Raw genomic sequence first — 17,440 nt, forward strand, 5'->3', positions numbered from 1 at the left:
AAAAACAGAATTTTTTACTATAACACAATGACTGAAAAAAACAACAAGAAACAGAGCAGCTCTTCAGGTAATTTTGTGTGAGCAATTAGAAGAGTTTCCCGCTAAGACCTCAGAGAATAACATTTTCATCTGAGTTAAACATATGTTCCAAGTGTCAACACAAACTGCCTTGACACATTAGATTAATATTGAGCACTAAAAGGAAAACAAACCTCATACTATATATAGGTTGACTGAAATGCTGTTAAGTGAAGCCTGCACTAAGTTATTTTCAAAATGAAAGAGAACAGAATATTTTAACTACTCGGTAAATTTGTCATCTACTCTAATTTTAGTAAAATTGGGGTGGAATTACTTCTAATGCACAATGAAAAATGGCATGCTATATGCAGGGCTGAGAAACAGATGCGTCCCGATACCACCTACTCATCCATCTTCCCCAGAGATCCATGACCTGTTACAGTCTCACTCTTTCAGGTTCCTGAGCGGGTTGGCTGGGGGACAGGCATACTTGCTCCCTAACAGCCTTGGAGTATTTCCCTCAGACAAACAGTTTAAACCCATATTATTTTTCTGCAGTTTTCCTAGAAGTGGAGACAACCCTTTAAGAAGGTGACGCTGGTGGCAGCCCTGTGGAACACGTACTGTCATGCATGGTTACTGGAGCTTTGTTTTTTGATTGAGATGGAGCAACCCAGTCCCAACAGTGCAAGTCATCTTGCCTTTCCTTAGCCATTTACACAGACATTTACATCTGAACTAACTGGCTCTATTTCTAGAGACTGAACAGAAGGAGGAGCTTCATGGGCACCACTCATCTGACCAATTTCACAGGCCTCCTTTATAACGAGAGGAACTGTGCCTAAGAAGTGCTTGTTTTCCCCCATAGCCCAGAAAGGAAACCTGGATGACTATCTCAGGTATAAACAGCCAAAGTTAGGTGACATGATCTCTTCCTCCCAATCTATAAGATGTGGCTCCATAAAGAACCATTTCTCTATAGCCAATATCCCCTTTTCTATCAGATATAACAGGGAGGGATGACTATATTGCTGTCAAGACAGTGTTTTTCATTAAAGTATAAAAATGGCCATGATAGAAAAAAAAATAAATAAAACCTGTATCCCAAAATACAAATAAACCCTTCCAATACTGATTTTATAAAAATCAGCCTGTCCAGACGATGTTTATTTAATTCTATGACACACTAAATTTTATTTTGCTGTGGACTATTCTTAAAAGCATGACTATCAATGTGCTGCAAAAGAAGAAAAGCTAACAGTACAATGAATAATTTGTGGGTGGGAGGAAGAGAACAGACTGATTCCGGGATTACCTTCAATTAGATTTAATTTCCCTCTTGAATAAAAATGGCAAATCATAAGAAATTCAATCCCTGGATATTACAAAATGAATAAAAGAAACATAAATAACTACAATACACTTGGATTGATTTTAGTGTGGCTGAATATAGTCTTACCAAATCTCACTCAAAACTTGCTACAAATTACATTCATTTAGATTCCATATGATTTGTTTTAAATATGCAGGAGAATTTGAAATCTTTCTTGCAATAGTGATGTCAAATGGCCCCCCATCCAGTAGTTCCAAGTTTTGATATTACAGATTTCAGATATCTTGCATTAGTGGTCCTCTGCATTGTTATTTTCCCATCAGTGCTATCAAAAGTACACACTAGCAGATGTTGCTTTTGAAAGGGAAGGATGAAGAGTAACTGTTTGCAATTATCACTGAAGAACTGCTGTAGTAAAAAGAGCATGCCCTTATGAAGCAAATAACTACAGATTTTAGAGCAGATGACTCCAAGGGACAGAGAACAATGGTATTTCCACAATAATCAGACATGTTAAGAATGGTCATATAGGATCAGTATGTACTCAGCACTTCAGTCTAAATGATTTAGTAAGATGTCCACAAGGTTTGATGGCTGCAGTTTTAAAATCTAGGAGTGTATTTTATATGCTCAGCCCAACTCTATTTCAGATCAGTCTCTCCCAAGCCTAAGGCAACTGCATAGCTTATCTTCTCTGCTTTGAAGTTTTCTCTCACATTACAGCACTGTGGTTAACCACACCCCTTGAGAGATGGTTAGCTGCAACCTACAATCACTGGAAAATGAGAGAAGAATAAAGCCTATGGCAAAATTTGGCCTCTGCCCCTTTGGAACACTAATTATTTTGGGTCCATGTAGTTTGAGTTAACATATATTGCCATTCATAGCACCTTTTAGGACTTATGCATACTTCTTATATTTTCAAAGAGACATACAATCATTATATGAATATCTTTACAGCTTTTTCACATCATAATTATTCCACCAAGTACACTTTAGGCAGGGAAAAACAAATTTTCAAACTGCATTTGAGCAAATGCATGCCTATTTATATATCCAGTTGGTCAGATTACCATGAATGCACACAACTGAATATGACTATCTGCAATGTAATGCAGCATTAATGAATCAAGAATACAACTGCACATGTGTTCTGCATGTGTGCTTCTGCAATCTCTTATCTAGAGGGAAGTCTTCAGATACCCAGGGGCAATGTGACTGCATCAAAACTGCAGGACCAGCATGCTCCAGGATGTGTTGCATGCTCTCAGTTTCCAGATCATCCAGCCTGGGTACTTGCTACACTGCAGTTCACTTCCCATCTGTGCACCTGGGTTTCCTTCCAGTCCAGGAGTGCCAAGGGGGAGGGATGGTATACACCTGGATCTTGTTCTGACCTGCAACCAGCTGTGTCACACACAGCTGGACCTGGAAGGGACACCTGGGTTATCCGCTGTTAAAGGGGTTTGGAATCCCTAACTCCAAGTACTGCTGTACAGGAGATGGTCATAAAGAGCCATGTAGCCATCCCATAATGACAGAGAAATCAAGTTCATGTCAAACTATTTTCTCTCTTTTAGAAACAACAAATGGAAGCCTCTTGGACCAAGCACTATCCATTCATTATTTTATTGCTACTCCTATTTGTAATTGTGACTATTTTTGAATTTTGTAGGTTATCACAGAGGTAAGATAAAAGGGGTCACTTCAAAAAATGTTAAAAAAGGTGTCATAAAGCCTTTGTGTTTTTTTTTTAAATGGAAACAAAAGCCAAGAGAATCAAATCCAAACAAAAAAAAGTATACTGTGCTTTCTAGTCCAAGCAAGAATCTTGTCATGACTCCACTGGAAGGCAGGTCAGATCCTTTATCTTTCCTAATCAGTAAAGCTATGGAATCGTGTGGGAACAAGATGAAAAGCTAGGGTCATATCCAAACACAAAAGAAAGACAATAGATAGCTTCTGAGAAGAAAACCATAACAAAGAAACTGAATAAGTGAAATGTGCTCATGAAGTTATCTTTTATCAAACAGTCAATGAATATGGCTAACTGCACAATGAGATCTGGAAGCTCTTGAAGGGTGAGGCTAAATACATGTATCCAGAAGTCAGACTTGTAAAAGCACATTTCTTTATAAAGAAAATTCCTGAAATAATGGCCTACATAATGTAAAGTTTTTGAAATATGGCACTTACTACCACAGACTCTCAGCTTTTTCCCTGAAGAAGAGCAAAATCAACAAGCTTTAAAGTCTGGTGGAATCTGTCTGTAAACAGGAATCTGTCTGGTGATCTGCTGTGGGAGCATGGCTTTGCAACTGATAAAAACAAACAACAAATGGAATTCAGGTATTTTGGAATACCCTTAGTGAAGAAAGAAAAATGAAGTAAGAGAAATAAGAAGCTGAGCAAAACAGTAACCTAAAAAATTAAAGGAGGAATAACTGCTCTTTCTTTTCTGCTTAAATTCTCAATTTTTTGTAATAAACAAGGAGTGATAAAGTATAAATACATAATAAGCTCTTACATCATATGTGGTCAATGATTTAAACCCAAATAATCCAAAACAAGCAATTAAATTATTAAATGTCAGAGACCTGAGTCACCTAAATTTCATTTTTCATGGACAATCATTCCAGTATGCTTGTATTAAGTTCTGCACTGTCTACAAGCGAAAGTCGCAATACACACAGGCGAGGACTCTGCTGATTAAGAAAAGCATTTATCCATTAATTTTTATGATCTTTAATATCTTTTTAAATTTCTTTCTAAAGTCATATTAAAAAATTCAGAATATAAAAGCGAAAACAGCTTGTAAACTTCTGCTGTTTTCTGTAGTTGGACAGTCTATATATTCTTCTCACAGGTACCACTCATGCTAATGCTGATACACGCAGGGGAGTTACTGCTATCTGGTTCTCCTTTCACACCTGAACAAACATGCTAGCAGGTGGCACTACAGTTACCAACCTTAAATTGACACACAGTTCTGTTTAGTGATTTAAGAATTTACTGATTTAAAGAAAAAAATAAAAATCAAACTGTGTCTCATATACATGGATGTCTTGGTCACATCTTAAGAGATCCCACTACTCTACAATTAACATGAAGTTCACTGCCCTGCAGTATGCTCAGCTATTCCTTTAACATAGCTTACTCTCTTCTTCAAATCCCAGGTTGCATTGCCATTGCTTCTCCCATCATTCACCATTGCTCTTAACTGAATGAACTGTCTGTACTGCTACATGAATTCAGGGCTAAGAGTATGAGGACTATGAATACTGAAACGCCTAAAACATCTGATTACTGTATTACAAGACACAGTTAAACTTCTTTGTGTGTTTTCACTGTATCTTTTCATACTTTATCATATTTGTATTTCCTTTAAATTTAAAATAAATTTCAAATTTCCTGGATGCTACTTTTTCCTGATGAATTCCAACAATAAGTTTTACCCCAAATTACTGATGCATACTCTCAACCCCAAATTGATTATACCATAGTTCTATTGTGTTCTCTTACAGCAAGGAGGAAAGGCCAGGTGTAGTTCTATATTATTCAAACAATATCTGATTCAGGTGAGCTCTCAGCCTGCAACTTCAGCATAACCTCTTGGACATTCCAGTAAGACTCAGTGCTCACTGAAATTAAAAATACATCCCAGAAATAAAAGAGATGATGAACATAATTGGTGTTTAAAAACAATCTTTCTCCCTCTACCATATGTACTTACAGTATAACTGGATTTGCTTGTAAAGCTGTACGTTTCTTTCTTGCAATTACTTAAACCATAATCTTGGGCTGCAGTTTTTGAAGTTAGGTTACAAATACAGATTCTTCAAGAGTGGTAAACAAAAAGGTAAGTTTAAATTTGAAAAGTCATGCTGAAGGAAAAGTTGATCTATATATCAGACATATAAATAGGCTAACCTAGCCACTATATGACCATCTAGTCACTATATGTGTGATGATTCTAGGGAGAGCAGATGGCCTCAAATATAAACTGATGGGTCAAAGAACTGAATGTTCTAGTTATGAAACCGTGGTGACCTCGTGATGGAATACAGACACATCACCACTGTCCTACTTATCTGTAAAAGAAAAACACAACTTCCAAGATCCCAAATTGGAGTGATCAGAGGCCAATTAATTAATATTAATACATTGGCAACAATTTCAGAATGAGTTGAAAGATGCTCCATCATATGAAGCACATATCAAGTGCTCGGGTATGGAATATTGATACTAATGCAAACTTGTTTTGCTTGAATACTGCAATATTACAGAGAAAAGTCTTTATCTTGACCACATCGACAGATTCTAAATAAAAATCTGCAGTTTCTCAAACTTGCTTCATTCTCCTGACCTACTTTTTTAATACATGAGACATAGTATTTTTTATTGCTATGAGTGATTAAAAAAAAGTTATTTTCCAGATTCAAAGGGCAAATATGGTATTAAGAGGAATAATGAACCATGTTTCTTTATTAGAATCTTCAGGCTCCCATTTCATCAGAATGTGTGTTCAAAGTACTGATACAACCCAACCTATGATGTCAAAATGACATGGTCAAAAAAAGTTCAAATTCTTGTATACAAAATAATTGCATCTATTATGAATTTCATGCATGTAAAAGATATTATTTTTTTGGTATCTATGTTGGTGTCATCTATCCTCCTTCAAATATGTGACACTCTTCTTTTGAATTCTCTAGACTGCTTTGTAATACAACCCTTTCCAACACTTCACCCCAACTATTTGTGTCTGTTTCATTCCATGAATCACTAGGAGTTTTACTAACACACGAAACAAAGCTGTCAACCAGTCCACTTAAGTAAATAAATCAACATGTTTTCTTTCATAAATCCTATGAAAACCATGATTAAATTAAAAAGGCTGAAATGGAAAATACAGTTAAATTATTTCTTGTTAGACCAAGGGAATAAAACAGTCCTATTTTTTTTTTCTACCTTGAACCATAAGTATGGGCTCTTTTCCACCGCCGTGTGCCAGCATCTCTCTACGATAACGCTCACCCATTGCCCTGAAGAAATACAGATGTTAGAGTCAACTGCAAGCACAATCTGTTCAACTTTCAGTCATATTTGCTTCTAGGCTCTCTACAGAACTCAGAAGCAGAGATGGAATGAAAACTTCTATCCTGAAACAAAGACTGCCTTAATCCCATGTCAACTCCTCAAATTCAGATGACATTCAAAATTATACTATGATTAACTGAACTAGATAAATTTTATATGTATGTTTTGGTATTTATAGAAATTAAATTGCAAACAACATTTTAGTCTTCATTGCTCCAAGGGGAAAGGTTACTCTGTTACAATGTTCGGAATATTTAGATAAGGTAAAAGAACAGTTTCAATTTTTGATCTAACAATTTACTTCCTAATTACATGTAGCAAAATGAGTAGGACACCTATATGTAGCTTTGAAGTTGGTGACATGAAGCTTGTTTAATACCTGCAGTTGCTTTTGATTTCAATAGAAAATTACAAATAATTAAGCACTTCTGAAAATCAAGCTCCCTAATTACATCTAAATATGGATTTCAGTGCCTCCCAACTTGCACACCTGTATTTTAAAATGCTGACATGAATTCTTTGCATCAATGAGCATGTCCCAAAGCCCACTTTATATTTATGGTTATGTTCTGTTTCGTTATACTCTTAAAATCAACAAAAAGTTTAAAAAATAACTATGGCATTCAAAAAAAACCCCTATGTTGCCCCAGGTATAACATTTGTTTCCTGCTTTCCAGAAGCAAGTAGCATGCCACTTCATTCTATTTAATTTATTGTCTACTTTTACCTATCAAATGGGTCCTGAGCAAAACACTGTTTCCACACCATAGAGGCAACAGCCCTAGACATGAGGTAGGAGTAGTATTTCGCACCATAGCCCACAAGATGGCTGAATCTCAGCTGCCAGGCCTGTAAGGAGAAAACAAACAAAAAACAGAACAGAAGTCACATCTTTTAAGTCCTTCCAAGTGTTCTGCATTTCTTAAGTATGATGGAAGAAATCTAATGCTACTAATAAGAAATGATTAAAAACAAAAAAACCCAGAAATTCCAGAATGAACACATTTTTTCAACTAAATAGTGTATATCCAGCATGCTGATAATTGAAATTACAAATAAATAGGTTCAGAAGGAGAGAAAACCAAGCAGTAAAAAATGTAGTCATATTTAATAACAGCTATATTGTTCTGCTTGTGTTGAAAGAAAGCCACAATTAACTTATTACAAGTAACACCACATTTTATCATTTTCCATGTGGATAATTGCAGTGTCACACTTGGAAAAGTTCAGTCTATAAATGGTTCCCACAAACAAAATGACCATAGAGACTTGTACTTGATACTATATTAAAATCCAGCTTCCCATTATGCCAAAGACTCAGAGGTAGATGAATTATATCCACACGTAATGTCATTGTTCACAGATTTGTCTGCACATTTTAAAATTTATACACATAGCAATTACTATCTGTAATTATATTGTTATTCATTTATGAATTGTCACTTGTCTTCGTGACTCATTCCAGTGTTGGTGGACTCCTTTTTGAATGCTGTTTGGTGTTGACTGTTCTCTTCTCTTTCCTTAGCATGGAAAATTGGAAGTGACTTATTTTCACAGAAGGAAAATCCCATTGGAAAATCCCATTTTTTCTTCTCTGTCTGTAACAGAGTAATTTAGTTTGGAAGGGACCTCTGAAGGTTATCTGGTCCAACCCATACTCAAAGAAGAGCCAACTTTAATCAGGTTGCTCAGGACCCTGTCCAGTCAAATTATTAGCATCTCCAAGAATGAAGATTTTCCAGAACCTCTCTGGTGGAACATGAAAAGGGGAGCAGATCTAAACCAAAAATATATAATCTCCCTACAGGTTTATATATATATATATTTTGAATTGAAGGTGGATGAATCTGTAGAAGAAAGAGCGAGAAACTTACTCTGCCCTTTTGGCTTTCTGAGGAAACGAGAGGAGTCAAGTCATGCATCTCGTACGTCTTATCCAAAGTCAGAGATCTTAATATTCTAGTAATATGACTGTTGTCAAGATTTTTGTAGGTACTGCAGAAGAGAGTTTTAAAGAGGAACTGGAAGACACAATAAAGTAGCTTAATAGATGTTTTAAACTTAAAGACATGGGCTGTCAGATGCTTGTTTCCTTATCTTAAACCTGATGGCTGAAATTTGGAAGCAGTGAAATAGAAAAGTGAGAGGGTATTAGCAGTTTTCCAGAACTATTTATCTTTGACTATTTTCTTTACACGCTAAGTAACATTCTCCTGAATTTTGGCAGTTGAAATAAACTAAGTTTCTTCATTTGAGAAAGTGCTGATTATCCTCTTATTCTCCATTAGGCAAGTCAAAGTCATACATATATGTTAAATAAACTGACCAAGGAAGAGTATCATGGTGATAAAAGAAAGTATATGGCTTTTAATCAGTCTTTATACCTTAAAAAAGGTAGAGAATAGTTGCCTATTACCCATATCATTGTGAACAGGTGATAAGAAACAAAGCTGTTAGCTCCCTTTTCTGAGCAACATCTGCCAAACAATGTTCTCAAAGTTAGCTGTAATTCAGCCACGAAAAAGCTATTTTTAAAAGGAATGTTACTTCCACCCTAAGACGGGTGTCCAAGATAGATGGAACAAAATCATTCTCTATGGGTGACCAGTCTAGACTTTACTGGGAGCCTAGACAACCAGCTTAAAGAAGAAGCCTAACTTCTGGGCAGCAAAGTTAGGGGAGATGAAAAAAATGTTACCGATTTTCAAAATGTTACCGATTTTCCTGTGAGTCTTGTGGCATGATGCAAATACTTAAGAATGATTTTCTTCTTTAAAGCAAACTCTACTGTACCATATCTCATTATAATTCAAATTCTCAATAACATTCAGCTTGGACACAGATTCTCCACCTTGCTCTGAAAAGTATTGTGGTTGCTGCATTTACACTTAACATCTACAGTTTTTCTAACTAGTCCCTTAATTATAACCATAATCACTTAACTGAAAACACATTTTGAAACGGATCAGAGAGCCTGTATTTTTAGAAGACTGAGGAAGAAAACATGTCAGTTTTTATTTTCTTCTATAGTAAGTTTTCCAATTGAGGATTAAAAGTTTCAACTTGAAAGTATAACTCTCAGGAATGGGGAAAGCTTTACTGATGAATTGATTTCATATACCCAGAAATGTAAATAATTTCCAAATAGATCAGTTTCCTGAAAGACCAAGTTGCTTCCTCTGCTACAAGAAAAAACATTCTCTCTGAGCTTGGCATATGGAAGAACATTTCAACCTCCCCCATCAGACAGGAACGATTTTAATGCATCATATAAGCTGTAACTAGAATAGTGTCTTCCTCAATAGCCCAGCTTACATTGCCATTGTCAAATATTCCTGCCGCCCCTAAGAAGAACATTCACAGAATACCCTGGCAAATATGAAAACTTACTCTATTTTTATGGCATTTAATAGTCTGCGCCTAAAAGAGCTCATGTCTTCACCTCCAAGATGATCGACTATTCTATTCATCAGGTTTGTTGAAACTCTTCAGCACAAGTAAGCAAGAAGAACAGCTTCTCAGCAGTTTGTCCAGCTTATTTTGGAGTCTGTACCTAAAACAGGCCTCAGTATCCTCTGTCCAAATGTAAGAGATATTTGTTTGACCTTATCTTTGCTAATATAATTAAGTAAGAATCTTCAAATCTTTTCCTTTCAAAAGAAAAATGGGAAGCATAAAGACCAAGCAAAGATGTTAGTCACATCCCTCCCTGCATTTACAGAGGCCCTCAAATATGATGAGGTTGAAAACAGAAAAACTCATTGGGAATGGGATAGTATCAAAAAAAATGAGACAAAACAGAGGATGAGTCAACCTATCATAAGAGAGGTGCCTACGACACATAAGATATAGATGACTCTCTCTTTCTTCACTGGATTACAAAAGGAACCTACTTTGGTTAGCTTAAGTTAGGTGAGGTGACTGCCATTCTTAAAGACATCATGCAACTGAGATTTTATTCATGATGCAAACAGCAGCTGAGGAAATCTGATTACAAACACTGCTATTCTCTATGAGGTTTGATGCATATATTGGAGTTTTAAATGTGTTTCGTAAACAGGACAGATTTTTTCCACTCTAGAATATGAGTAACTAGCATGTCATAATTCCCTGTTCCCGCTTTTTTCTCAGTTCTCGCACCAAGTTGCTGATCAGGAATTCCTAATCCCTTCATCCTATATCTTCAATATTTCAACATTACCCAAGCACACTTTCCAACTCTATGATGTTCTAGCAATTACTTTGCAAAACTGGAGTTTGCTCCCTGTAAAAAAACATTTAAACATTAAGATGCATCACCCCAACTCACAAGAAGTTCCTTCTTCCATTAAAATGGTATTCCTACTTTGTACAGATGAGATTAGTATCTACGCAATAAAAAAAATCAAAAAGGCCAAGCATATATAGGCTAACAGTCCCATAAGAAGTTCTATAATCTCTCTCTCTCTCTATATAAACCCCACATCATTATAACTATTTCAAATTAAAGTTTGCCTTTCAGCATAAAATTCTATTTTAATAAAACTACCTATAGATGCAAATTGTCTTGATTTCTTAACTGTGTTATTTCCAACACTGACTGATCTCTCCATATCCAGAAAAAAAAATCTGACATATCAATTTCCCCTTTGGAAAGGGTAGAGGTTAGACATGTTCAGCTAGGGCACTCTCCTTAATAAACACCTTTTTGGTAAGCAGCTAGAAAGTTAATGAACACTCTGAGTAATCACCTACTTCAAAAAGTTTCATGAACCAATTCCAGGAGTTTATAAAACAGTGCATTTTACAGCATAGCCCATGGGTTATGATAATATGCCATCCAAAGGTCATGTTCATGCCTGTTTTTTTATACAACACAACAGATTGAAATAAAGGTGTGTGCCTGATCCACTACAGTTATTAAAAAGGCCTTTTCTCCATCAACATTATCAATCTTCCCTTATAACCGTGTCAGGAATATTTCCAAAATCCCATGTGCAATGGCTTTTCATCCTTTCCAATAGCAAACAAACATATCTCACCAATGCATTTGTATTATTATACCTTCTCAGGAATTTTAAATAAAGTACTTGCAGGCTACCTTCTTAGCACAGGATTCAGTTCATTTCACTTTAGCTACCTAAATAAGGTGTCTTCTCCAAACTAGCCATGTAAGTGTCCTTTGTAGTCAGGGGACAGAAGAAAGTATTCACCCTGTTTATCTTTAGAGGGGACAGGACTACTGCCCTAGGAGAAATTAAAAGAATTTACTACAAGTCTTATCTGTTATTTAAAAGTTAAGCCATTTCATTCATTTTAATGAATGAAATAAAATCATTCTTTAATGAATGAAATCCAATACAGTAGGATCAGTGAAACTTAACTGTTTTGAAGATAAAAAACATTAATATAAGATTCAATGATCTGAATTCTGGATTTAGAAACATTAAGGTTATTTACAAAAATCAACTGACAAAAATTTAGACATGGTCCTAAAAAGACTAAAATGAAAGAAAAAAACCTATAGAACAGTGTTAGGTAACTTACTACATACTAACCTAGTTTTTGTTTGATTATAGGTAATCATTGCTCTGGGGAATTCCACTGATTACATAGAATTCATCCTACAAAATGCTACTACATCCTTTAAAAAGGAAAAAAACCTACAGAAAGTTGTGCAAAACTACTCAAGTATTTCTGACAAGCACTCAGACTTTTCAAAATGTTCTTCAAAACTCTGCTTTGACTTAGTCTCCATTAGTTGCTAGCTATTTCAAAGTATATTTAAATGTCTCCATTTCGCTTTGCATCTTAAGACAAAAATCACAAGTGATAACCTGAAAAGATCCAACACTAAATTAAGAAAAGTATTTACGTCATTTAAGTCTTCTAATTACAAAATGTGTGCTGCAGTAATTACACCAATGAGCAAGCTGTTGAACAGTTTCCATGAGGAAGAATATTTGATGGAGATGATATTTGGTGCCCCCCCCTTCTTAATTAAATTAATTAATTTTCTGGCAGGAAATCCAATGGAGGAGCAGCCAACTTATCTCCTTCAGGGGCTACTGGGTGGAGAACCCCAAGGTCTGGCACCAACTTGACATTTTGCTTCTAATGCCCTTGAATTTGGCTATCAACATGGGTCAAAAACTCCTTAGAGTCATGAAGAAGCTCCTGGCTCAGGTAACTGGACTAGCCAGAAGAGAACAGCCCTACTAGCACAGCAATCTGTACAGGCTGTTTACCTCTGCTGAGAAGCACAGTATCATCAGTGTTAGTGAAACTTGAGGACAATACTGCTTCCAGCATGCAAAAAAGCACATTCAAAGTTATCACTGGCAACGTTTTTGTGGCACTGTGTCAGTCATGTAGCCAGAGTCAGAAGCAGAACATAAAGAGCTGGAACTTACAGATCAAGGACTCTGAGGTCACTTTTCAACACAAAAAAATGGTGGATTTCTTGCATCGTGCAGATCTGATTGGACACTACACATTTTAGCTTAGTGGATTTCCTGTTCCACTGTACTAGCTGTGAAGGCATTATTTTAAAAGTATTGAAAGGAAAAAGTGTTTTTAGCAAAAGAAAAAACTTTACTATCTGGTGACCAGAAGAGCTGGTCCCACTTTTATTCCTTTGACTCCTCTTTGCATTTTCCTACTCTTCATACCCTCTATATCCTATCCCAGACAGAAGTTCAGTATCACTTTTCTCCTGTTCCAAGAAAGATACTTAAGAAGTTTCACAGCATGGAACAACAACATCCAGTCACCAAGTACAGAAAATTTAAGTCTCATCCTCTCCTTGCAATGTCTCAGAATTAGTGTGAAGGAATGCCCCTTCTATGAAGCTGCTCTATGTTCACTTTCCTAAAAGAACCGAGTCTGCAGACAAGCTTCTCATAGGGTTTTTTCTTCCCCACCGCCCCAGTAACCGGAACAAGAGAAACAGCATTGCTAGCAGAAGTCTGTGTTGTGGGGCTGCCAGGTTCCAAAGTACAAGTTCTGCTCCTGGGTGTGTTTATTTTGGTGAGGCCAAATTGTCACGTAACAGAATTTATTTTTCCACTTTTCTATTTAAACAGCTCATTTAATTTACAAAATGAGAAAAGGATTATTACATACGCTTTACAGCTTAAAGAATTCTCTCCTTCATTCGGAAACAAATCACAGATTCTTTTTCCTTATTATATTAATTTGTTATGTAAGTTTACAGCATGCTTTGAAGACATCCTGCATTCATTCTCACTTGAAGAAGCAATTTAATGAGCTTTGGATTGTAGAGGTTGCAAACTATTTGTGTCAGTGGCTACCTCTGGGGAAAAGCTAGAGCAGTCACTGACTGGCAGGGACAGTCCTCTCAGTAGGTATGCATTTGCTTGTTTGCTCAACTTATTTTTCCATAGTTTGGGCTGAACTCCTCTGAGTTTTATAGAATTACATCATCACCATTCTGGAGCTACACAATAATAAAAGAGCCCAATGAAGACTTTTAAAGCCACTTCCTTAGCTGCAGTTTCTAATCTTGTTTAGAATAACAGAAAGTTAATTTCAAGAAACCACATCTTGTGCTGCCCCCCTAACTTGCTTAACATCAATATTCTTCAGAGTTTTTCCAGTGTCATGCATTTCTGGGTTAGCAGTGGGAGACTGCAAAGTAAACCAACTCGGAGACATCACTGCCATTTCAGAAAGTGAGTCAAACAAGAGATTAAGATTTCAATTTATAACACTTCTGTGTTTTTATTATGAAATGATAAATAAATCTAGCAGGGCAGGGAATGTAAATATTTTTGCAGTTGTTTACACTGGAGAAGAGGAAAGGAATTTAACATGCAATTAACCACTTAGATGATTTTAGATATGTACCATATGGTCTTTGAATTATATAAATTAAAATATTTCATTTTTATTTATAATCTATTAATGCATTTGAGCTGCTATAGCAAAACCATTTAAAACTATTTACTTTTCACTCTCTCCTCTCCTTCCCACCAAGGGACTGGGGAGGGGGAGGAGAACACAAAAATACCGACTTCAGAAAGCTACATTTACGATTTTGCATTGCTCCAAAATCCTTAAAATTTGGATTGAAAAGCAGAGATATGAAAATTGATGTCTGTCCCATGGCTGACCTAATTTGTACAAGTTGAGAGACGGTGTTATTTGTAAATATTATAACTAGTTTTAGCAGTAAAATACTAAAAATATGCAATCTGAAAATTTCCAAGAGTCCTTCAAGTTCTGACAGACAAGTCTATCTACATACATATGCAATACACACACACACACCATTCTGATAACAATGAACAGTTATTACTACGACCTAAGTTTTAAAGATTCAAAAGCCTCAGACAACTACAGTCAGGTCATCAAGGCTTCCTTTGTGTACAGTTTCAGGTTGAAGCCCAACGTTTCTTTACTACAATTAAATCAGATTTTAAGTATTGACTTATTATTTTAAAATAAACATCATGAATACTGCTTAAGATAAGTTCTTACAAAAATGAGAAAAATTCTAAGCAAAGCTATAACTGCAAATATATTTGCTAATCCAGTTTAATCACGTAAAGCATCTTTACTTACAACGGAAGACGAGATAGCTACTATTTTACAATATAGTTCATTTACTATCTTTTGCCAGAATATCTGGCCATACCAGATGGGGATCTAGGGGATCACTATTCTAATCCTGAATCCGACACAAATTGTAATATGAACTTGAAGAAACTATTTCTTTTTTACCCTCTCATTCTAGTTGCCAACTCCTGTTAAGCGAGAGCAGCATTCCTTCCTCTCTCTCTCTCTCTCATTCTTTTCTGTTTTGATTGCAAGCTTTTCATAGAAAGAACAATCTCCTATTATGTTTGGAGACATCTCATTTGAGGCCCTCTAGCCTGTGTTTATATAAATGATGATATTCAATTATATATATCAATATCAAATACATACAGCTCCAGTACTGCAATCCTTAAAAATATGCAAGTTTGAGATGTGAGAACAGAAATACGAACAACTAAACAAAATAATTTTCATTTATACTGTGTGTGTGTATATATATATATATTTAAGGTAAATCTACAGAACATACAGGTATTTCAAAACGTTACTAAGAGGTGTATGCAACTACTTTTTGCACTGTTGCTTAAAATGCTCTGCTACATGTAAATATTATCATTAAGGTATGTTTGAGTTTCATGGGGCTAACACTTGTAAAAAGAGTTTCCTTAGAAGTGCTTTATATCTTATGGTATCTGTAAACACCCTGCTGCTATACATTGCCCAGTGAATAGTGTCATATAACCACTAGAAAACAAACCTTCACAATATTCACTATCAGTATTTTCTTTATCATAAATTGAACTCAACTCCAAAAAGATAGAAACCTAAACAAACCTTCACGGGTGACTGTAAGAGCTTTTGAAAGTTCCAGCATCTACTTTAGTACTCAGTGGGGCAACAACCTTTTTGAAATGGCTTTTAGCTATTAATCAATTATAGAAATATTGCCTCTCCAGAGTTCTCTGCATATACCTTTATTAATCTTTTTCGCTAACCCAGACTCTTCGACTTGATTTTATAACATACTTTTAAGAAGGTCCATACAAAAACTAATGCAGGGATTTGCACTTTGTGTAAACAACTTTGATTTCCTACATTGCAATGTGAAAAATTACTTTGAAGGGTTTACACAAACTTCAAGAGGTTGAGCAATGACTTGTGACTTCATCTCTCTTCAAAACACTCCAAAAAGTTGAATCTGAGCAACATCAGTGTCTCTCCAAGCAGCTGGTCAAGAGAGAAAGTGGAAGAGCAATCTGTTTTGAAGGCTCTGTGCCTCTATTATGAAATATGCATCTCTGGTCTGGAGCCGTGGTTTCTTTAAAACTCCCTACAAAGGAGATTCTAGAACTACTGCGTATCTGTTTCCCTCTTCAACAATGAGTTAGAAAGATCCGGTACTAACCATAATCCCATTTGCTGTAAATTAAGTTACTTTTTCCCTTCTACTGTGCCCTTGCTCGTAAGAAGCAAATGATCACTGTCTTAGTTCTAACAACCTTCTTTTCTTAAAAGCTTTTAAATACCAGAAGACATACATGATCATGTGTGTTATTTAGTTTTCTCTTTGCCAGTCAAATGAAAACTTCCTCAACTTTCCTTATACTCCTTCCAATTGTCTATATCTTTTTAAGATTCAGATACCTACTATAGGACACAAGACTCCCAATTACTGAGTTCCCAACACCAAATACCAAAATATTAAAAAATTAGATATGATCTTCTTTAACAGCATCCCATGATTAACTCACTTCACTTTGTTAGATTCTTTTGGTAGTAGTGCTCTTTTGGCTACTACTGTTCTTCAAGTATTTTTGTTTTTAATTGCTTTCCTAAAGCAAATTACTTTGCATTTGTTTTGAAAAAACAAACATTCTCAACATTTTGAACAATTCCTCCCAATTCTCTGGATCATTTAAGTTCCGCTTTTCATGATTTCTGCAATCTTTGTCAATTGGAGCATCTTCTACAAACATGATAACCTGACACTCATCCATATCATCAGAACAGTAGCAAGTCCTGGACAGACCCCTGGTGACCTCCACTTGAAATATCTTCCCAGATTGAAACTAGGCTTTTATCTGTTCTTTCAGCATGTTTTCTGCATGACACCTCTGTCGTAACTCCATAGTTTGCTTGTAGAACTATGATTTCCAACAGTGTCAGAAAGCTTGCTAAGTCTAGAGTTATACTATCCACTGCTTCCTTCTCACCTCCAAGGCCAATCAATTTATTAGAGAAAAAAAGTAGATTTTTCCATCTCAGATGGTTTTCAACAAAACTATGGTTTTTTTAATCACTTGATTGTTCTCTAGATGCTTATGTTTAATAATTGGTTCTACTACTTCTTTAGTAACAAAGTCTGAAAGATTAGTCTGCAGGTCCACAAGTTCTCTTTTTTTCATAATAGTAGCTATCATAATAGCCCTCCCACTTTTTTCTGAG

General features: G+C 35.7%; 1 protein-coding gene across 3 annotated transcripts in view; it reads right to left on the reverse strand.

Annotated features, from left to right (window-relative positions):
• Positions 1-17,440, reverse strand: part of MIPEP (mitochondrial intermediate peptidase) — an 80,487-nt gene that overhangs the window by 5,307 nt on the left and 57,740 nt on the right. Inside the window, exons 17-20 of one of the 3 annotated variants that reach the window (XR_010883288.1) lie at positions 7,182-7,303; positions 6,326-6,399; positions 5,088-5,190; positions 3,611-3,672 (exon numbers count right to left, since the gene is read on the reverse strand). Coding sequence is in view for 2 of the 3 variants with exons in the window: in XM_067290464.1 (XP_067146565.1) it covers positions 3,563-3,672; positions 6,326-6,399; positions 7,182-7,303 (306 nt within the window). In the remaining variant the exon portion in view is untranslated. Of the gene's footprint in view, positions 1-3,550; positions 3,673-5,087; positions 5,191-6,325; positions 6,400-7,181; positions 7,304-17,440 lie in introns of those variants that run through there. The other 2 variants (XM_067290464.1, XM_067290470.1) reach the window with 2 other exon arrangements.

Source organism: Apteryx mantelli, chromosome 1 (assembly GCF_036417845.1).
Source record: "Apteryx mantelli isolate bAptMan1 chromosome 1, bAptMan1.hap1, whole genome shotgun sequence".
NCBI classification, from domain to species: domain Eukaryota; kingdom Metazoa; phylum Chordata; class Aves; order Apterygiformes; family Apterygidae; genus Apteryx; species Apteryx mantelli.